At 41.7% G+C, this 22,194-nt stretch overlaps 1 protein-coding gene across 2 annotated transcripts; it reads right to left on the reverse strand.

The window, feature by feature from the left end:
- Positions 1 to 15,536: 15,536 nt before the first annotated feature.
- Positions 15,537 to 22,162, reverse strand: Ndufs5 (NADH:ubiquinone oxidoreductase subunit S5). 2 transcript variants are annotated; one of them, XM_051188729.1, is made up of 3 exons: positions 22,058 to 22,140; positions 19,300 to 19,517; positions 15,537 to 15,735 (listed from the first exon to the last, which is right to left on the reverse strand). In XM_051188729.1, exons 2-3 carry the CDS (start codon positions 19,513 to 19,515, stop codon positions 15,631 to 15,633), a joined length of 321 nt encoding a protein of 106 aa, XP_051044686.1. In that variant the 5' UTR covers positions 19,516 to 19,517; positions 22,058 to 22,140; the 3' UTR covers positions 15,537 to 15,630. The 2 variants fall into 2 exon arrangements, with proteins under 2 accessions (XP_051044686.1, XP_051044685.1); XM_051188728.1 differs by having other exon boundaries at positions 15,539 to 15,735; positions 22,053 to 22,162.
- Between the last annotated feature and the right edge of the window lie 32 nt (positions 22,163 to 22,194).

Genomic DNA, 22,194 nt, shown 5'->3' on the forward strand with positions numbered 1-22,194 from the left:
CCACGAGCTCTTCCAAACCTCAGACTGAAGCTTCTCCTCAGTGTGACTGGAGAATCCTGAAACTTTAATGTCTTCCTATCATCAATGTAGTTGAAGAATGAGTGCCTGATACTGACAGCTGAAGACCTTGCTCCTATCTTTTATACCCCTCTAGTGCTGAGATTAAAGGCAAGTGATCCCAGTTTCTGAGATCATCTTTGTGTGAACTGTTTCTTTTTAGGACTAAATCAAGATCAATCTTGAGTACATCTAGTTTGCCTTGGACTCACAGAGATCAGTCTACTTTTTAATCCTGCATCCTAGGATTAGAGAGAGGTGTATAGCACCACCTCCTAGCTTCTGACGCTGCAATTAAAGGTGTGTGCCTGTGACTGACTTTGCTTTTCTGGATCCTCTGGCAAGCCTTAATAAATTATAAATAATATATCACCACAGAAGCATAGATGTTCAGAATTGAGGATTCACCTTGATGGATTTTTCCTGTGACAAATAGAACATGAACTTCATCTCTTTGACTAATTTTAGTTTGAAATCTATTTTGTTAGGTATTAGGATAGCTACACCAGTTTGTTTCTTAGGTCCATTTGATTGGAAAATCTTTTCCCAACCCTTTACTCTGAGGTAATGTCTGTCTTTGTAGTTGAGGTGTGTTTCTTGTATGCATCATAGGGATAGATGCTGTTTCCATATCCAATCTGTTAGCCTGTGTCTTTTTATAGGTGAATTGAGTCCATTGATGTTAAGGGATAATAATGACCAGTGATTGCTAGTTCCTGTTATTTTTGTTTTTGTTGTTGCTGGTGGTATTGTGTGTATGTTTCTGAGGGATTTGCTAGTGTGGAATTATCTATCTATTGCCTGTGTTTTTGTGGATGTAGCTAACTTCTTTGGGTTGGAGTTTTCCTTCTGTAGGGCTGGACTTGTGGATGGTTATTGTTTAAATCTGGCTTTGTCATGGAATATCTTGTTTTCTCCATTGGTGATGACTGAAAACTTTGCTGGATATAGTAGTCTGGGCTGGCATTTGTGATGTTTTAGTGTCTGCATAAGGTCTGACCAGTAAGAACCTTCTGGCTTTCATTGTTTACATTGAGAAGTCAGGTGTAATTCTGATAGGTCTGCCTTCATATGTTACTTGGCCTTTTTCTTTTGTAGCTCTTAATATTCTTTCTTTATTCTGTATGTTTAGTGTTTTGATTATTATGTGACAATGAGACTTTTTTGGGGGTCCAGTCTATTTGGTGTTCTGTAAGTTTCTTGTACTTTCATATGTCCTTCTTTAGGTTGGGAAATTTTTCTTCTATGATTTGGTTAAATATATTTTCTGTGCCTTTTAGCTGGACTTCTCCTTCTATTCCTGTTTTTCATAGGTTTGGTCTTTTCATGGTGTCCTAGATTTCCTGGATATTTTGTGTTAAGAATCTGTTGGAAGCCAGGCATTGGTGTCACGTGCCTTTAATCCCAACACTCAGGAGGCAGAGGCCGGTGGAGCTCCTGGTGAATCTAGTTCCTCTATTGTATTTTCAACGCCTGAGATTCTCTCTTCCATTTCTTGTATTCTGTTCATTATGCCAGCACCTGTATAGTTCCTGATGGTTCACCCAGATTTTCCATTTCCAGAGTTTCCTCGATTTGTATTTTCTTTATTGCCTCTATTTTAGGCTTCAAGTCTTGAACTGTTTCCTTCACCAGTTTGATTGCTTTTTCTTGGTATTCTTTAAGGCATAAGGAAATTCTTCCAATTTTTTATCTATCTTTTCCTCTATTTATTTATGGGAATTTTTCATTTCCTCTTTAAGGGCCTCAATCATCGTCATGAAGTTGTTTTTAATGTTTTCTTCTGCTTCATCTGCTTTGGGATGTTCGGGTCTTGTTGCTGTAGAACCACTAGTTTCTGGTGATGCTGTATCGCTCTTGGTGTTGTTGAGTGTGTTCTTACCTTGTCTACCTACCTTTCTCCAGTCAGTACAGGTGGAGCCTGTGCTTCAAGGGGGTCCCTCTTTTCTGACTGGTGTAGTTAGGGGCTGTGGCTCCACTGAATGTTCCTTCAGATGCAGGCAGGGCTGAGCCTCTGATGATGGCTCCTCCGGTGTAGATGGGTCCAAGGCTCAGATGGTTTCTCCTATCGGTGCAGGCTGGACCACGACTCCTATGATCATTTTTCCAGGTTTAGGTCTTGCCACAGCTCTAGTAATTGTCCCTACAGGTGGAGGTAGGACCGAGGCTGAGGCTAAGGCTGAGGCTCCAGTGGTCTAGTTTCTGGAGGCTGCTGCTCTTGCCATGGCATGAAGCAGTGGCTTTGATGCTGTCTCTCCCCGGATGGCCATTGAGGTCAGCACTATAGAGCACCACTATGGTAAGGGTTTACCAGGTTCCTTCCTTCTCTGAGAGTTTATAGACAGCTAAAGGTTGACTGGGGATTGGGCATAGTGACATATGCGTTTAATCCCAGCACCCTGGAGGCAGAGACAGGAGGATCTCTGTGAGTTCAAGACCAGCCAGAAATTCACTATGTAGCAATGCAGACCAGTTTAGCTTTGAATTTACAGAGATGCACCTGCCTCTGCCTCCCTGAGTGCTGGAATTAGAGGTGTACGATGCTGCATCTGGTTCTTGAGACAAAGTCTCACTATACATAACCCAGGTTGGCCTCAAACTTGTGATCCTGCCTCCACCTCTCAGAGCTCTGAGATTACAAGTGTGCACTACTTACTATCTCTAGCCTTTTGAGATTTTTTTTTTCACTCAACCCTTCAGATTCAGGTTGCAACTATTTAGTCTGCTCATTTTTATGGCTGAGTAAGTATCTCAAAGTATATTTGTTTTTTTTTTTGGACCTTCCCCAATTCATGTAACCAATGCTGGCTTTGGAGTTGGATTTGGCTTTCCGTCTCTAAATTCAAGCATGTTGTTAAGATTAAACTCACAGTTTCTGCGTTATATCAAGAAGCCAATTGGTGTAAGGCAGAAGAACAAAATCTGGGGACTCATTTGCTTATACACAATTTTCTCTCTGAAATCCTAATTTTCTCATACACGTTTTAATGCTTTCCCTATATGCATACCTTAAAACCTGAAAATTTTACATTGATATTGATGTTTAAGTTTTCCACAAGGAATAACAATTCCTAACAGCAATCTTTAAACTCTCAGGAAAGAAGATGGGGCCCCACTTCGTCATTTCCACTTAACCTGATGCATCTGAACTACAAACATAACCATAAAACTGGTTTGAGACTGTTTTGCTTGAGACAACTCCTGTAATGGTGCACCTTCTTATTACACCCTGGCCAGAGTTTCAGATAGAACTGTAGTCAAGAATTTTCTGCCACAAAGAGACTAGCTACATATGTCACAGCTAGTCCTGTCAAAAAATTTTGTTGCTAAAAATTTTCTTCCTACAGGATCCCATGGAGCAATCATCATCCCATTTCAGCAGAAAGTAATCTTAAGATAACGACGCCCCCTTTCCCTGGCATTTAAGGGATAATTTTTATCTTCTTAGGGTTGGTTTTAGTTATTTAGGGTTGGGTATGGAAGGTGATGCTTAGACTTGGGTATCTCTTTTAGATAGGGATAGGGAAACATTGGGAAAGGTATGATTTTAGATGGGATATAGGTAGATTAGCCTATCTTCTTGTGAATTATTTTAGTAATAGTGAGATATTAGTATTATGTAGCTTACATTCATACAGATTCTTATATGGTAACCTATGTAAATTTAAGTTTATATTCCCTTCCCGGAAGAATTGTATATTATATTTTGTAATATTGTGTAAAATCTTTTCATGTATGATGTTTTATGCACATTATCCTTACCATATTTTATGTATGTATACTTTTAATTATGTTCAAGACATTTTTGTATATTGATACAATTTAGGATATTTTTATCATGCTGCACTTTATAGTTCTACCTCTGGTCTAGACATTTCTACTCTACCTCTGTTTTAGGGATTTATATTTATATATACATACATAGTTATATTGTTTAGATATTTGTCCCTGCTTTACTCAGGGAAGTTTCAATCAGTCTTATAGCAAGGTTCCTGAGTATTACAGGTTATCTTCACCCATGTTTCCTATACCTATGAGATTAATCAGACATAGAAGCTTAATATTCAAACACTCCATAAACCTGCAGAACATGGCATTTAAATGTTTTAATATTAGTACTCCATTGACATGAGATACTATTGCTCCTGACAGCACCGTGCACTTTCCCGAAAATATGTTGGACACTGTCGTTGCTCCTTCTGGAGTCCATCCTTGCTTCAGCTAATGGCCTCTTGGGCAAAGAACTGCCCCCACCTTGACCACTGATTTGGACATGGGGTCCTGTGTGCTTGCAGGAGACAAACTCAGAAGACTGCTGAACCATGCCAAGTCAGAGTAAGACAGACTTCCTACCTCCTTGCTTTTGTGGTGATGTGTCAGGTACTCTTGGCCGTAGCCAAAACTGGCTGTACCAACGCTACTGTGAGACCTTGGGTGACTGTCCAGGTAGCCTGCTGTTTCTGTCGTCACTGCATCATGTGGAAGTTGCCCATCCACACTTCCTGTCTACCCTAGTATTGTTATTTTCCTTCTCAGGTCTTTGATGAGGTTGAAGATTAAACTATCACAACTATTATTCTCTTTTTCTATTTAGACATATTAGGTACTAGACTTAAGCTTTCCAGCCTAGGACATCTCTATTATAAACCCTGTTTTGCTAGGACTAGATATGTAGGTCTTAAGTTTGTATGTTCTCGATTTTCCTTTTCTTAGAGCACACTTGTTTTTCATTGTTTTGTACATAGTTTTGTATCAAGCCTAAATTTTTTCTTTAGACTAAAAGGGGAATTGTAGTGAGATATTCACTTTATCTGAACCTGTGGCACAGACCACACCCATTGGGGGTGGGGACAGGGACAGATGTTACCTGGGGGGAACTAAGTCTGAGGAAGGGGCTCCTGGAGCTCTCTTGCTTGCAGCACAGGGACAGGAGAACATCCCGAGGCATCCTTGGGACCAGAAACCTGCTGATGTTCATCTGTCTATGTTGTGAGTTATTTCTCCCTGAATAACATCTATTGGGCCTATCTGTGTCTCCTGATCCTTGTTAAACCTCAATAACCCTTTAATACAGTTCCTCATGTTGTGGTGACCCCCAACCATAGTATTATTTAATTGCTACTTCATAATTGTAACTTTGATAGTATTATGAATCATAATGTAAATATTTCATATGTAGGATATCTGATTTGTGACTCCTGTGAAAGAGTCATTTAACTCCCAAGAGGGTTGAGACCCATAGGTTGAGAACCACTATGCTAGGCAAACCCTCTACCAGTGAGCCCCATCTCTAGTTCCATTTCCTATGTCTTTTACAAACATTTGCCATTGAACTTAGTGACCACTCAGATAATCCAGCAATATCTCATGCCAAGATATTTAACATGGGGCTGGAGATCTAGCTCAATTGGCTCAGCTGGTTAAAAGTGCTTATGACTCTCCCAGAGTTCAGATCTCAACACCTATGTCAGGGAGCTCATAGCCACCTGGAGTTCCAGCTCCAGGGGATCTGACCTCTCCTGGCTTTTGTGGACACACACACACACACACACACACACACACACACACACACACACACACACACTTTATATTAAAAAAGCCATTTAACACAAAGACTCTTTGTCCAAATAAGGCCACATTCCCAGGAGTCAGGATATGTGCACATCTTTTAGGGAAGGGCTCAAGTTTAACACTTTAATGTGATATGAATATACCAACACATTTTGTTTATCTATTCACCTAGTTGTAGGACATTTGTTTTCAGGTTTGGGTTATTATAAATAAAGTCTCTATGGACTGCCACATGCATGTTTTTGTGGTTAGCTTCTTTCCTTTATCTGGGACAGAGGCCAAGGAGTGCAGTTCCTAAGTCATGCAGTAATAGCATGCTTCTTTCTTTTCTATGTTTTTTTCAAAACAGGGTTTCTCTGTGTGTTCATGGCTGTCCTGGAACCTTTAATCCCAGCACTTGGAAATCAGAGGCAGACAGATTTCTGAGTTTGAGGCCAGCCTGGTCTACAGATTGAGTTCCAGGACAGCCAAACCTACACAGAGAAACTCTATCTTGAAAAACCAAAAATAAAGAAATAAAGATTCTCTCCTTCCAGATACGTGATGTGTAGGTGTTTAGGTTTGTGTCAATCTGACACAAGCTAACCAGCACACCCCCAAAGGTACTTCTCTATCTCACTGGCATAGCAACTTAGGAGGTCATCTTAGACAAGAAACTGAGTCAGCTTTGCCTTTGCCTTTTTTTTTTTTTTTTTTTTTTTTTTTTTTTTTTTTTAGACAGGGTCTCACAGTGTAGCCCTAGCTGACCTGTAACTAACTATGTAGAGCAGGTTGGCCTTTAACCTACCTCTGCCTCCAAGTGCTGGGATTAGGGGCCTGTTTTGGCTTCTTAGCATTCCTGCAATCCACTGATAGATAGGGTGTATATAAGGCCCTGGGCTCTCACTGTGTCAGAAAGACTTGAAAAGATCTCAGCTTATAGCCTGTAGCCCACCTCTAGCAAGACAAGCAAACTGTCTTTAAACACCCTGCAAACTTGGCACGGATGTTGCCTCCTTATGGAAGCCCATAAGCACATTTCCAGAACAGAGAATTCTCACTCATGTTCAAAATGCTCTGGCAACTACTTTTCTTTCTCAACCAGTTTATCCAGAGTTTCCAAAAACTCTCCAGCCATCTTCTCACTGACACTTAGACTCTTCACTCATTTCTGCATTGTGTGATGGATAAAGATTCCTCAGGTGCTTAAGGAACCCAGAGCCAGCAATAAACTCCACACCACAGTGAGATCCAGCGTTTTCTTTCAACTTTGCAAACCTTCAACTTTGGAAGAGATGTGCTTGCTCTGTGTCTGTTTGGTCAACCCAGCTCATTAGAAGTTTCTGTTTTAGTTACTTAATTATGAATATGTGAGAGACAGATTTGGGGAGCAGGCCCATACCATGTTAAAATTGGTAAATTGGTTCTTGCCTTTCATTTCATTGAGACAGGATAGCTCTCGTTTCTTCAATGTATGTACCTGACTAACCAGTCCACAACCACCTGGGAAATTCTATTTCTCCCCTCCCACCTATTGCTGGGATTTCAGATGTGCCATCAAAAGTAGCTTCTAGTGTTTGAGACAGAGTCTCACTGAATAGCCTAATCTGGAGCTTGCTATGTCAACAAAGCCAAAAGGAATTAGAGATCTGAAGAGTGTTTTGACATCAGATGTGGAGATATAGTAGAGTTTAGAGTTTGCCCAACTGGTTTTCAGTCTTGCTTTGATCCAGTAATTCCTCATTATACTCCCTTCCATATGTTTTGGAATGGTAACATGTATTCTGTGCCATTGTATGTTGGAATTATGTGATCTGCTCTTTGATTCTGATTTTGTAGGGGATTACAATTAAGAGATTTCATGAATTTCAAAAAAGACTTGGAACTTTAGACTTTTAAACATTGTCGAGACTGTGATGAACTATGGGGACTTTTGAAGTCCCCTCTGGGGGCCAGAGAGTGGAATGTGGTGGTTAGATCAGGAAAGGCCTCCATAGGCTCCTATGTTTCAATGCTTGGTCATTAGGGAATGGCACTAGTAGGGAATGTGCCCTTGTTGAAGTAGGTGTGGACTTGTTGGAGGAAGTATGTCACTTTGGGGTTTCAAGAAATTCAAGCGAGGCCCTCTTCCTGCTGTCTCATTGTGGTCTGTTTCAAGGTCTCTGGCTTCTGCTACACCATTAATAATGGGCTGTCACTGGGGCTTCTCTTGGATATCCTGTTGTCCTGTTTTGAAGCAAGGATCCTGTAATTTTGCATCTGTAGGTTCATCCCCTTCATGTGCTCCAGCAGTTCATAGATTTGGTGCAGTATTCATCAAGGGGCAGGCCAGTGAGGTGTTGCTGGACTTTCTCTTGGGGACTGCCAGCTCCCAAATAATGACACAGAGACTCATTATTAATTATGAGAGCTTGGCCTTTAGCTTAGGCTTGTTCCTAACTAGTTCATTAACCTGTTTTCTATTAATCTATGCTTGCCACATGGCCTTTTACCTCTCTTTCATTCTGTATGTCCGACTCTCTCTGTGTCTTGCTGGCATCTCTTGCGAGCCTAGATTCATCCCAAGTTCCTCTCTCTTCCTGGAAATCCAGCCTATCCTCTTCTGCCTAGCTATTGGCCATTCAGCTCTTTATTAAACCAATCAGAAGGTGTCCTAGCAAAGACATCTTCACAGTGTACAAATGATTATCCCACAATAGTGAGGGGCAAGACCAGCTCAGCATGGCCCTCAGATTTCAACAACTTGGTTCCTATGACCCCCATGGTAACATGAGTCATGGACATCAACATAAGACCCCAGACACAGCAGGATCATGGACCCAGACATAATCCTTGGCAGTAGCCCAGAAGCTGGTGTCACCATGGCCCTACTGGCAGCACAGGACACCCAGATCAGTATGGTCCTGGTAGCAGCATGGCTCTCAGACACCATGGTCTCAGGTGACTGACCATACTCTCAATGGTAACAGGGGCCACAGACATCAACTCAGATCCTGGCTGCTGTAGAGTTATGGACCCAGACATGGCCCTTGGCAGCAACTCGGTCTGGACAACACCATGGCCCTGGTGACAATACAGGCCACTCAGATCAGCACGGCCCTGGTGACAAAATGACTCCTGGACATTCACATGACCACAAAGTGGCCTAGACCCTGGGCATCCATGTGGCCTATGGTGGCAACATGGGCTACAGATAGTGAAGCATTTTTATGGTTAGCATTTAAAAATCTTTTTCTAATTATTGTAATATTGGTGTCATTTTTGTGTTGGTGTTTATAATGGATTTATTTGTATTTATTTATTTTACTTTTGGTTTTTCAAGATAAGGTTTCTCTTGCAGCACTGACTGTCCTTGAACTCACTCTGTAGTTCAAGCTGGCCTCAAACTCAGATATCTGCCTGCCTCTGCTTCCTGAGTGCTGGGATTAAAGGTGTGTACCACCACTACCTGGCTTATAAATTATTATTATTATTATTATTATTATTATTATTATTATTATTATTGTCTTTTGAGTTAGGGTTTCAGGTAGCTCAGGCTGGCTTTGAGGCTTTGAATTTTCTATGTAGCCAAGGATGATCTTAAACTCTCTCCTTGTGCCTCCCCTTCCCAAGTGCTGGATTTACAAGCATGTGCCACCACATCTAGCCTGGCTTTTGCTAATGTTTTATAATTTTTAATTATGCATGTGTCTATGTATGGAAATCTGCACACGATTTCCTGAGGAGACCAGAGGCATTGGACATGCCTGTGTTGGAGTTATAGTTAGTTGTGAGCTCTCTGACCCGGGTGGTAGGAACTGGATTAGGATCCTCTTTGAGGGAGCCTGATGATGGGTCTTCTCTCCAGCACCACTGTGTGTGTGTGTGCCTGTGTATGTCTGTGTGTATCTCTGTGTGTGCCTGTGTATGTGTGTCTATCTCTGTGTGTGCTTGTGTATGTGTATATGTGTGTATGTATGTGTATGTATTTGTGTACATATGTATGTGTCTATGTAAGCATGTGTGTGTCTGTGTATGTGTCTGTGTGTATGTATGTGTATGTGTGTGTTTGTGTATGTATATATGTATGTCTCTGTGTATACGTGTGTGCATATGTATGTGTGTGTCTGTGTGTGTGCCTGTGAATGTGTGTGTATATATATATGTCTGTGTGTGTATGTATGTCTGTATCTGTGTGTGTGCCTGTGTATGTGTGTGTGTGTATGTATGTATCTGTGTGAGTGTGTATATGTCTGTAACTGTGTATGTGTATATGTGTATGTATCTGTGTGTATGTGCATCTGTGAGTATGTGTGTATATGTGTATGTATCTGTGTGTGTCTGTGTATGTGTGTGTGTATATGTATGTATCTGTGTGAGTGTGTATATGTCTGTATCTGTGTATGTGTATATGTGTATGTATCTGTGTGTATGTGTCTGTAGCTGTGTGTGTGTGTCTGTATCTGTGTGTGTGTGTCTGTATCTGTATGTGTGTATGTATGTATCTGTGTGTATGTATATGTATATGTGTCTGTGTGTGTGTGTGTGTGTGTCCATCTGTGTGTATGTGTGAGTGACAAGCTTGTGGAGTTCAAAGCCAATATTGTAGATCTGGTTCTGTCCTTTCACCTTTACATGGATTCTGAAGATTGAACTCAGGCTGCCATGTTTGTATAGCATAAACCTTTACTTTCTGAGACGTCTCACTGGCCCATCCATATTTCTTTATTTTAAAATATTTTAAAAATTTTATGGCCAGGTGGTAAGGGTGGGACTGGGGTCAAGATGGCACTGTCTAAACATTACCTGTCTCTCTAGAACCTTCCCTGGGCCTTTAACTAAGGAAGCAGGTTTTCCTCAGGACTTTCATTTGTCACCATTATTGGCAGTTTTGGGTTTCTTGTCTCTCCAATATCAATTCTGACATATATGAGGCAAAAAGAACACTCAAGAAACATCCCTGTGTCATTCTTTGATCCTAAAGTACCCAGCAGCTCTTTTCTTGTTGAGTCTGCTTGTTTCATTTACATATAATGGTCAGATTTCAGCTGCACTGAGCAGGAGGACTCCAGAAAAGCTTGTCTGTTCTGTCTTTCCAGAGGCAGAAACTGGGCTGAACACTTCAAAACCTTTACCCAGGCACAGTGGAACAGGCCTGGGGTCCCAGTCCTTGAGTGGTGGAGGGAGGAGGATTTGGATTTGGAGCCAGCTCAGGTTATACAGTTGATGGGAGATGTCATTCAATATGTTTCTCATATTGGTTAATGAATAAAGCACTGTTGGCCAATTGGAAAGCAAGACAGGCGGGACTAGGAGACTAGGAGGAGAGAGGAAGTAGTAAGGAGAGTCAAGATGTAGAGACCAGAGAGAGCAGAATGCCAGCCCCTCTTTCTGGTAAGATGAGACCATGTGGAAATATTTAGACTAATAGAAATGGGTTAATATTTAAGACAAAGCCATCCGATAAAAAACTAGTAACTGGCCTACTGAATTATATCGAATACAATGTCTCAGTGTGTTATTTGGGGCTGGCGCTGCAGAGGGACCAGACCGGCTGGCAGGAAAACCGTTCATAACACTCTGTGGGGGGAATATTACCATTTCTTCTTTATTATTATTATTATTTAATAACACAGTTTCTCTATGTAGCCCTGGCTGTACTAGAACTCACTATGTAGTTCAGGCTGGCCATAAACCCAGAGATCTGCCTGTCTCTGCCTTTCCAGTGTTGGGATTAAAAGAGTGCACCACCATTATGTTTTTCACTTTTTTTTGGTTCCACAAACAACTTTCCACTTGTTTTGGTGTTCTTTAATTGCTTTCCACCATTGTTTTGTAGTTTTCCACTTTCCATTTGTTTTGTTTTACTTATTTTTTGAGGCAGAGTCTCAATGTGTAGCTCAGGTTGGATTGAATTTCAGATCCTCCTGCCTCAGCTTCCTAAGTGTTGGGATTACTAGCATGTACCACAATGTACAATCTGGTTTATAATTTTTGTTTGTTTGCTTTGTTTACTTATTTTGAGACAGGGTCTCACTATGTAACCCTGGATGGCTTGAAACTCTACGTAGATTAGGCTGGCTTGGAACTCATAGACTCACAGAGATCCTCCTATTGTCTGCCTCGCAAGTACCCCAGTAAAGGCATGTGCCACCCTGTCTTTCCCCTTCTGAACAGCACCTTGCTACGTTGGAAATCTGTGTCCTTCTACCTAAGTGCCAGAACCATGTATGTGTGTAGGTGGAGTTTTCCTGTCCAGACCACCTTCTCCCAAATAACCAACTCAGAGGCTGAATATGAATTATAAATGCTCCACTGATAGTTCAGGTTTGTTAATAGGTAACTCTTATATTTAAATTAACTCATATTTCTTATCTATGCTTTCCCATGTGGTTTATGGCTTGTTACCTCATTTTCTACACATCCTGCTTCCTGGGTGGCTGGCTGGAATTTCTCTCAACTCCCATACCCTTCCTCCCATCATCCTTAGTTTGGCTTTCCTGCCTGTTCAGCTTTTTATTAACAAATGGAAGTAATATATACTCACAGTGTACAGAAGGATTGTTCCACAGCATATGTACCCGTAAATATACTCTTTATCTACTGTTTCTAAGTAATAGGTTTTCTATATCACAATAATAGGTTTCCCCACCAACACAGTAAGCCAGAACACAGTAAGCCAAATCAAGCTGAAGTGAAAAAGCCAAAGAACAGGTATATTTAAACAAAGCAACTCCCACGTGGGTTCTCCAGTCCCAAAGATCAGGGACTGGACCCCAATTAAAGCAGGGTGGTTATTATACAGCCTGTAGGCAAGGGGTGATGATGTGACCCAAGGATGGTCAAATCTGAATGCTTCACGTGGGGACTTGGGTGGCTGAACCCTCTCACCAACCCATTTTTTTTTAAATATTTTTTTTTTAAATATTTGAGCTTGAGTGTGTGTGTGTGTGTGTGTGTGTGTGTGTGTGTGTGTGTGTGTGTGTGCCAATAAAGGCTAGAAGAAGGTATGAAATCTTCTGGATTGGAGCTACAGGAAGTTATGAACAGCTGGATGTGGGTGCTTAGAACCAAATCCAGGTCCTCTGTAGGAGCAGCAAATGTCTTTACTGCTGAGCCATCTCTCCAGCCTCACAACTGTAATTTTCTAAAAAAAAAAAAAAAAAAAAAAAGGGGGGGGGGAGCAGAAGGATGGCTAATGGGTATGGTGAGTCATACATACATACATATTTTTTTAATGTGTAAAGATTTCAGATCCCCCAGAACTGGAGTTGTGAGCTACCATGTGGATGCTGGGAATTGAACCTGGGTCCTCTGGAAGAGCAGCCAGTGCTCTTAATTGATTAGCCATCTCTCTAGCCTGTGGAGGCTTATTCTCATAATCCCAGCATTTGGTATGCTCAGGCAGGAGGATCATTGTGAATTCAAGGTCAGCCTGGTCCAGTGATACCGTCTCAAAGACAAAAACAAAACAGCAGGGAACAGTTGGTAGTATCTACCTAATATGCAAGTGCTGGTTTGGGGGCTTAGGGAAAAGGCTCAGAGGTTAAGAGCAGTTGGACCTGGGTTCATTCTCAGCACCTATATCATGGTTCACAACCATCCATAACTCCACTTTTAGGGGATCCAATGACCTCTTCTGACCTAGTAGGGCACCAGGCACTCATGTAGTACACATACATACATGCAGGCAAAACATACAAAAATGAGATGTAATAAAAAAAAAAAAAAGTAATACTGGGTTTGATTCCTAGCACACCAGAAAAGTAGGCATGGTAGGCATGTAGTAAGTATTGGTGACATTACATTCACCTGGCACACACTCAGGTATACACCTAAGTCCACAGAACAGACAAATCCACAAAACATCCCTCAGTCTGAAGTTCTTAATTTTAAAATGATTTAATTTCATGTGTGTGTTTTGCTTGTGTGCATGGCCAGTGGTGACTCAAGAACAGGGTACTGGATTTCCTGGAGTTAGAGATGGCTGTGAGTCGCCATGTGAGCCTGGGAAATGAACCTGGGTGGTCTGTAGGAACTAGGCTTGGTGGTGCAGGCCTTTAATCCCAGTGCTCAGAGGGCACAAGTAGGTGTATCCTTCAGTTTAAGATCAGTCTGGTCTACAGAGCAAGGGCAGCAGGACCACATAGAGACTGTCTCAAAAAGAAAGTTGTTTCAAAAAATATTATTCTTTAGCATTAACTTTTAACATTTTTGTTGTTGTTGTTTTAGACAGTTTATCTGTGTAACAGTCCTACCTGTCCTGGAACTCAATTTGTAGATCAGGGTGGCCTTGAACTCAAAGGTCCACCTGCCTTTGCCTCCCAAATGCTGGGATTAAAGGTGTGATCCACAAACACCACCTAAATTTATTTTGGAAATAGGGTTTCTTTGTGTAGCCTTGGCTGTACTGGAACTTGATTTGTAGACCAAGCCTTGAATTTATAAGACATCTACCTGCTTCTGCCCTCTGAGTGCAGGGATTGAAGGTGTTCAGCACCACCAGGCTTTCAGGCATCTCTAAATGCACAGAAAAACAAAACAAAACAAAGCAAAAAACAAAAACATATTGACAGTGAAATGGCTCAGTGGGTAAATAAAAGGTGCTTGCCATCAAGCCTGAAGACCTGAGATTGATGTCTGGAACCCATATACTGGAAGGAGAGAGCCAATCAATGCAAGCTGCTCTCTGATCATGCCCCCCATACAGACAAAATAAATAAAATGCAATTAAAAGAAGCTAATAAGCCTAGCATTGGTGGAGCACACCTTTAGTCTCGGAACTCAGGAGGCAGAGGCAGGCGGATCTCTGTGAGTTTGAGTCCATCCTGGTCTACAGAGCTATTTCCAGGACAGGCTCCAAAGCAATACAGAGAAACCCTGTCTCGAAAACAAACAAAAAAAGAAGCTATTAAAAAATAATTTGTGGACAGCCAGGACCACAAAGAGAACCTGTCTCGGGGCTGGAGAGATGGTTCAGGGGTAAGAGCACTGACTGATCTTCCAGAGGACCCGAGTTCAATTTCCAGCATCCAGATGGCAGCTCACAACTCTTTTTTTTGGGGGGTGGGGTGGGGTTGAGACAGGGTTTCTCTGAATTACCTTGGAGCCTGTCCTGGAACTAGCTCTATAGACCAGTCTGGCCTCAAACTCAAGAGATCTGCCTGCTTCTGCCTCACAAGTGCTGGGATTAAAGGCATGTGCCACCAATGCCCAGCTTCACAACTGTGTTAATTCCCAAGATTTGACCCTTCACACAGACATTCATGCAGGCAAAACAAGAATACACTTAACCCTATTTCGTGAAACAAAACTGTGAGTATGGCATTGTGGCTGTCTATAATCCCAGTACTCAGGAGGCTCAGAGAGGACACCTGGGCTACAGTAAGATCCTGCCTCAAACTCTACCACCCCCATCAACTGTTGGGGTTTGAATTAAGGTTATATGAGGATACAATGAATTTGTGACACAGGCATGGGAACATCCAGTGTTGCTATTTCTCAAAAAGGAAATTTGGACACAGGATTGCCAGCGGTTCCTCAAATGATGTTCCCAAATCTCAAGATGTTTTTCTGAAGACTAGCAACATTGTTGTGCATTGAAATAAGCTTGAGGGGAGGACAGGAGGGTGCAGGAACTGGGATTGATATTTAAAACAAGCTTGTTTCAAATTTAAAAAATTATATTAAAAAGAAATAAGCTTGAACAGCCGGCCTGTGAACAGCAGCCTTCACTGCTAACCTGTGAACTCCTAACACTGCTATCAAAGGAGGTGTGATGATAAAAATGAGCCTTGTACAAATTGCACTCAGATGCTTTACTGCCTTGCCTCCTCCGGTTTTCAGCCTCAGCAATTCAGGTGTTAATTAGGAGAGGCAGCTTGGATGACCTTTCCTCACTGAAAAGCATGACACATGAGAAAACAAACAAATGAGAGGGAGTAATTCTTTAAATTCTTTATTTTATATACTTGATGAAGACGCTTTCGTGAAACTGTCTTCCCAGGGGAAAACAGCATGAAAAGCAGCCTCCAGCTGCTCTGCTCAAGGCCTGGGCTCCCCCTCGCCCACAAAGTGAGGTGGAGGGGTGTATTTCCCCTCTTTGATCAGCTTATCCCGCTGTCGTTTGATTTCATTCAGGCGCTTCATCTGTCAAGAAAAAAAAAAAAAAAAAAAAAAAAAGCACTGAGTAAAGGGAAATAGGAAAATAGGAAAGCCCAGAAAGTGAGGGCTGGAGGAAAAGCTACAGTTCAGTTTCACTGTTAGACTCGGGAATATTTTCATGCATGAGGTCCTGTGACATAGAGTTGACTTCTGTCTTTTGTTCTGTTTGTTTTTTAAAATTCCTAGCTGGGCAGGCTGGCACATGCCTTTAACTCTAGCCCTCAGGAGGCAGAAGCAGGTAGGTCTCTGTGAGTTCTAAACCAGCCTGTTTTACATAGCCAAGTTCCAGGGCAGACATAGCTACACAGAGAGACCTTGTCTCAAAAAAAAAAAAAAAAAAAAAAAAAAAAGAAAAAATTAAAATTCCTAAATGAAAATGGCACTGGCATTATAAAACAGATGTGTGTGCTACTGTATGGCTAAGGAGGGTGGCTGTACATGGCATGCCAAAGCTGGTCTTTGTTTTGGTGATGGGAAAAAAATTATTGGTCAACCAAAGAAGAAAACTTGGCAACATTTAGTTACAATATTTCAAAAGAGGACAGTTTGTTTTTGTATTATTTTAATTTTCAAGATAGAGTTCTTTCTTTTGTAAAGAATCTCCCATTTACCCTGTTTTAAGCATCTAGTACTTTTCAACTGCTGGCAAGAACATTCTAGGACACCCTTTGGATTGTCCATTTAGTGGTGCTTTCAGTGTCTTGCCCTTGGGATGTGGCTCTAAATGTGAGCAACATGTTATGTACCACTCTGAGGAGGAAGCTAATATTTAAAGCACCCCCCCCCAATTTTAAAACCTACCTGTATAGATTATAACTGATAAAAAAATAATAGTGGACTGTGTTTGCATTCTCCCCTTTAAAAAACATAGTGGAATTGAAATCACAATATCAAACAAATGCCACACCCTCCAAGAAGATAAAGGAAAATGCTAGAGGAAGGGGAAACAGCTTTAGTATATCACTCTCCATCCTGTTCTTCCCACAGGGTTTGTTATGGCCATATTCTATACTGTTACAAAAGTTTAACTGGTCACAGTTTTTGTTTTAGCAAGTTATGTAAAATACCATAAATTATGTATATGTTAAAAAAGTAACTTAACGCCAGGCTTTGGTGGCACAGGCCTTAAGTCCCAACATTCGGGAAGTAGAAGCAGTCGGATTTCAGAGTTTGAAGCCAGCCTGGTCAACAGATTTAGTTCCAGGACAGGCTCCAGAGTAATACAGAGAAACCTGTCTCAAAAAACCAAAACAAATAAGGTTACTTAACAAGAAATCTATACCCAAAGTTGTTTTGTATTTAAATGCTTAGCTTTACTTTTGTAAAGTGCAGCGTGCTCCCACATTTGTGTAATCTTATTGATCAGATGTTTAAAATTACTTCAAATACACCATTAAAATAATTATTTTATGATTAAAGAAACCAACAAAACACACACAAAATAAACTTCCTGTGCTGAGGCATGAGCTCAATGCTATGTAAATGCTGCCCCAGTCGAAGTTTACAAGAAGGTTTTATTATTTATCTATGTGTATTTGTGTGTGAGTATAGATGTGCCTGTATGCCCATAGAGGTGAGAACTGAGGGATAGGGAGTTGTAAACTGTCTGACAGGTGCTGGTAATTGAATTTAATCCTCCACAAGGGCAGCAAGTGCTCTTAACTGCTGAGCCAATCCTCCAGCCCACTAAATTAATCTTTAAAGAACTGAAAAGCCAGGCGGTGGTGGCATGAATCTACAGCGTTAGACTCTTCCAGGATAGCTAGAGTTGTTACACAGAGAAACCCTGTCTCAACCCCCCCTCCCGCGCCGCGCCCCCCCCAAAAGAACTGAAAAACAAAGAAAAGAACAAACTAGAAATCAACTCTCAATTTTTTAATAGATTCCTTTCTTTCTCTTTTGGTTTTTCAAGACAGGGTTTCTCTGTATAACCCTGCTGTCTTTGAACTTACTCTGCAGACTAAGCTGGCTTCGAATACAGAGATTCACCTGCCTCTGTCTGAGTGCTGGGATTAAAGGCATGTAACAACAAGACAGACTCAAGATTTCTAATATACATAATAAGATAATCTCAGTATGTATAAAAAAAAAAGGTAATTACAATACTGTTAAGAGATACATTTGTGAGCTTGGGAGCTAGCTCAGACACGATGCAAGCCTGAAGACCTTCAATTCCTCTGACCTCCACCATATACCTACCATGAAAATGCATTCACCCACACAATGAACACACATGCATACACACAAATCAATGCATTTGTACATGCTAAAATGTCTTAAAGATATTTAAAGACAATTGCGCATTGAGGCTCATGCCTGTTAATTCCAGCACCTGCAAGGCTGAAGAACACAAAATAAACAAACAAATGCCACCACACCCTTCAATTACTGAAAGTTTTTGATCCAGATAACTTGGTTGTAAATTTAACAAAAATCTAGATTGCCTAGATGAACTTGGAGATAAAAAAATTTCAGCCAGGCATAGAGGTGCACACTTTTAATCCCAACACTCTGGAGGTAGAGGAAGGCAGATGTCTGTGTTTGAGACTAGCTTGGTCTACATAGTGAGTTCCAGGCCAGCCAGAGCTACACAATGAGACCCTGTCTCAAAATAATAAATAGTCAAAATAAATAAATTCTACTTGATATACCTGTAACATAGAAATAGGCAAAGTGATGATCTAAAGTCAAAGCTTTCTCCAAGATTACAACCCACGTGTTACAAATTCATTCAGCTAAGACCTTTTCCTCCCTGAACCTTTGGTCAAGTTAGCCTACAAAATGTTATTAATGGATGCCTCCACCTTCTTCAGAAATACATCCAGTTGATTGCATCAGTTCATTGCTCTAAATCTACAGAGTTTGAGAGCTTCTCCAAGGAGGGCTCAATGACTGTGAAATTCCACCCCAAATTTTTCTTTTTAAATTAAAAAATATATATTTTATGTTATGTGTATGTATGGGTGTTTTGCCTACATGTATGTTTGTGCACCACAAGTGTGCCAGGTGCTGGTGGAGGCCACCTGGTGTCTGATCTACTGGAAATGGGATTATATAGTTGGGAGTGGCCATGTGAGTGCTGGGACTGGAACCGAGGTCCTCTGGAAGAGCTGCCAGTGTTCTTATTAATCAATGAGCCACGAGACATCTCTCCAGCTGCATCCAAAACTTTTCAGGAACAACCAATCAAATCTAGTGGGCAATCTTTGCTTTACAAACTACTGAAAATCTAAGGCCTAAATACGTGTGCAACTCTGACTACAGGCAGAGGAGAAGAGGAAGACACTAGGGAAGAACAGGCCCTCCTCATTACAAAAGCCTTATCATTTAACTACCTGTGAGCAAGCCACCGCCCAAAGACCAACTGAAAACATTGCAGATGGCCCAAGGGACTAGATGTAGTTCAGGGATAGAGCGCTTATCTAACACATGACCAAAAAAAAAAAAAAAAAAAAAAAAAAGAAAAGAAAAGAAAGAAAAAGAGAAAAGAAAAAGAAAGGGGGAAAGGGGAGGGAAGTAATTTAGCTCCCATATCCATTATTTACTGACCGTTTTGAATCGAAGATAACATTCCTTGAAATCATCATACTCTATCTTGCACTCTTTTTTAGCCCGGGTAGCACCAATTCCATGCGAACATTCTATCCATTCTTTTTCAAAAGCATGGCACCGAGCGGGAATTTTGTAGGGCTGTTCAACACTCTGGAATGTGAAATGACGATCTAGGCTAATGCCTAGCTTTTTCTGCACATCAAGGAAAGGCATAGCTATAAAAGAAGATAAAGAAAATAAGGGTGGGATAAAATGAGATGTTTCTAGAAAAAACAAGACAGTTCAGCAGGGCGTTGGTGGCGAATACTTCTAATCCCAGCACTTGGGAAGCAGAGGCATTCGGATCTCTGTGAGTTCGAGGCCAGCCTGGTCTACAGAGCTAGTGCCAGTTTTAAGACAGGCTCCAAAATACAGAGAAACCTGTCTGGAACCACCCACCAAGAAAACAAAAAACAAAACAAAGCAACAACAAAAACAAGACAGTTCTGATGGGAGATGTCATTCTGTATATGTTTCTCATACTGGTTAATAATAAAGCACTGTTGGCCAATAGGAAAGGAAGATAGGAGGGACTAGGAGACAAGGAGGAAATAGGAAGTAGTTAGGAGGGTCAAGATGGAGAGTCTGGAGAGAACAGTATGCGGCAGCCAGCTCCCGCTAAGAACACGTGGACATACATAGATTAACACAAATGGGTTAATAACTAAGGCAGAGCTAGCCGATAAGAAAGTAGTACCTGGCCAATAGCATAATATCAAATACAGAGTCTCTGTGTGTTATTTGGGGCTGGCGCTGCGGCAGGACAAGACCAGACAGTTCATTTGTGAAGTCCTAGTCCCCAAATATCTTCTCACCAAACTTTATACTTAACCAGGCTGCCTTCAAGTCACTATTGTAGCCAAGGAAGGCCTTGATTTCCTCATTTTCCTGCCTCCAACCTTCCAAGTGATGGAATTACTAAACTTTATTAGACAAGTTCTCCCAGCTGAATAATTACGGGGCTTTTACAAAACTCATGGAAAAGAAAACTAAAGTTAAATATGTATGTATATACATATATAGTCTAGGGTGAAAAAAACTGTTTTGGCTCAAGAGAAGAAAACAACCAAACAACAAAAAAGTCCAAGACAAAAAACCCAACAACCAAGAAAATGGAAAACAAAAAGATGTGCAGGCACACATTATTTCTTTACATTGTCCTATAGTCTTTCCATCCCAACCTAGACAAAGCTTCCTTTCGGAAGCTCTCTTGAATCTAGTGTTTCTTCTTTCATAGAAGTGGTCTGTAGGTCTGTAGGAGAATGCATGCTGTTCTAGCAGAGGATTCAAGTTTGAGTCTCAGCAACCAAGGTGGGTGGTTCACAATCCAGATTCAGGGGGATGTGATGCCTCTGGCCACAAAGGGCAGCTATACTCACATGCCCACACATAACTAACAATTAAATTTAAAAAGTACTTGGTTCATTTCTGTAACAAACTATTTGTATGTCTTCCTTATTAGATTTTGCTTTTCACAGCAAAATCTGAGGTTTTAGGCAATTGCTAAAAATAAATAAATAAAAATAATAAAAAACAAACAGGAAATTTCAAACAACTTAAATGGGTAGGAAATGGGTAAATTCAAGCCGGCGGTGGTATCGCACCTTTAATTCCAGCACTTGGGAGGCAGAGGCAGGCAGATCTCCATGAGTTCAAGACCAGCCTGGTCTACAGAATGATTTCTATCTAGGACAGGCTCCAAAGCTACACAGAGAAACCCCGTCTCCAAAACCAGAGAGAGAGAGGGTGAGAAAGAGAGAGAGAGAGAGAGAGAGAGAGAGAGAGAGAGAGAGAGAGAGAGAGAGAGAGAGAGAGAGAGAGAAGATTCTGGTGCTCAGTAGACTATGATACACACTTAGAAAAAAGACTAAATAGAAAATACATAGTAATGCTGACAGAGACAATAATCCCAAATGACAAAACTGCTGAAGACTGGAATGCAAGCACAGTACACATCACCCTGCATGCATAAATCCAGTGGTGAATTTAATTTACAAAGTTTCTTCCCTTTCTTTCAGCTTTTACTGTGCAAGTTACAGGCAAATGGGGGAAACCAGCTCTTTGTAAGCACTGGAGCCCACATTGGGAACTTGGAAAGAAACCTGAGAGTAAGAGTTCAAGGGTGGAACTCTCAGAAGATTAGAAAAAGTCTTCGAGATTTTGAGAAGAGTCTCAGTATCTCTATGACAACCTACAGCTGCCTGTAACTCTAATTCCAGGGTTGGCCCACATAACACACAAACACATACACACACACACGCGAGCAGTGAGTTCCAATATGGCAATGAGAATAGCAGTTAGGGCATGTGTGGGGACGGAGACCCTGGCACACAACACGAATGCAAAGGGCTCAGGAGGATGAGGGCCGAAATCACTGGAGGACCCGGGTAAGAAACGGGATACAACCTGGCATGGGAGCTAATCTCAGCATTTGACTACTGAGTGAGCTCCAGGACAGCCAAGGCTACACAAGAAACCCTGTCTGAACAAAAACCAAAGAGAGGCGGGACGTCAGGGTAGGAAGAAGGCCAAGGCAGTCCGGCTCGAGGCGGAGTTGACGAGGAAGGCCGGCGGGGGACACAGTTGTGGGGTGAAGGGGCCTGGAAAGAGGGAGCACACGCCCAGGACCCGGGCCACCCACAGCGAAAGGAAATTTGTCAAGGAGACCTCCTTGCGGAGCTCCCTGGCTGTGCAGACACAGTAGCGCCTACCGCACCAGAAAAGTGCCCTTGTCCGCTGCCTCGGTGCAGAGCACGACCGGCGGCTTCGGGGAGACGCAGACGCCTGCCGTAAAGGACACTCAGCAGTGCGACGTCTACAGCGCGACGTCGCAAGCCGATCTGCGCCTGCGCA

This window comes from Phodopus roborovskii, unplaced genomic scaffold (genome assembly GCF_943737965.1).
Source record: "Phodopus roborovskii unplaced genomic scaffold, PHOROB, whole genome shotgun sequence".
Classification (NCBI taxonomy): Eukaryota; Metazoa; Chordata; class Mammalia; order Rodentia; family Cricetidae; genus Phodopus; species Phodopus roborovskii.

What these genes read in the sequence shown, in the direction of transcription:
- Ndufs5 (XM_051188729.1), bottom strand. Translation starts at nt 19,515, where the DNA reads ATGCCTTTCCTTGATGTGCAGAAAAAGCTAGGCATTAGCCTAGATCGT. An exon ending in GTTATCTTCGATTCAAAACG is followed by an intron (nt 15,736 to 19,299) that starts GTCAGTAAATAA and finishes TTTTCTTGACAG; the next exon opens with ATGAAGCGCCTGAATGAAAT.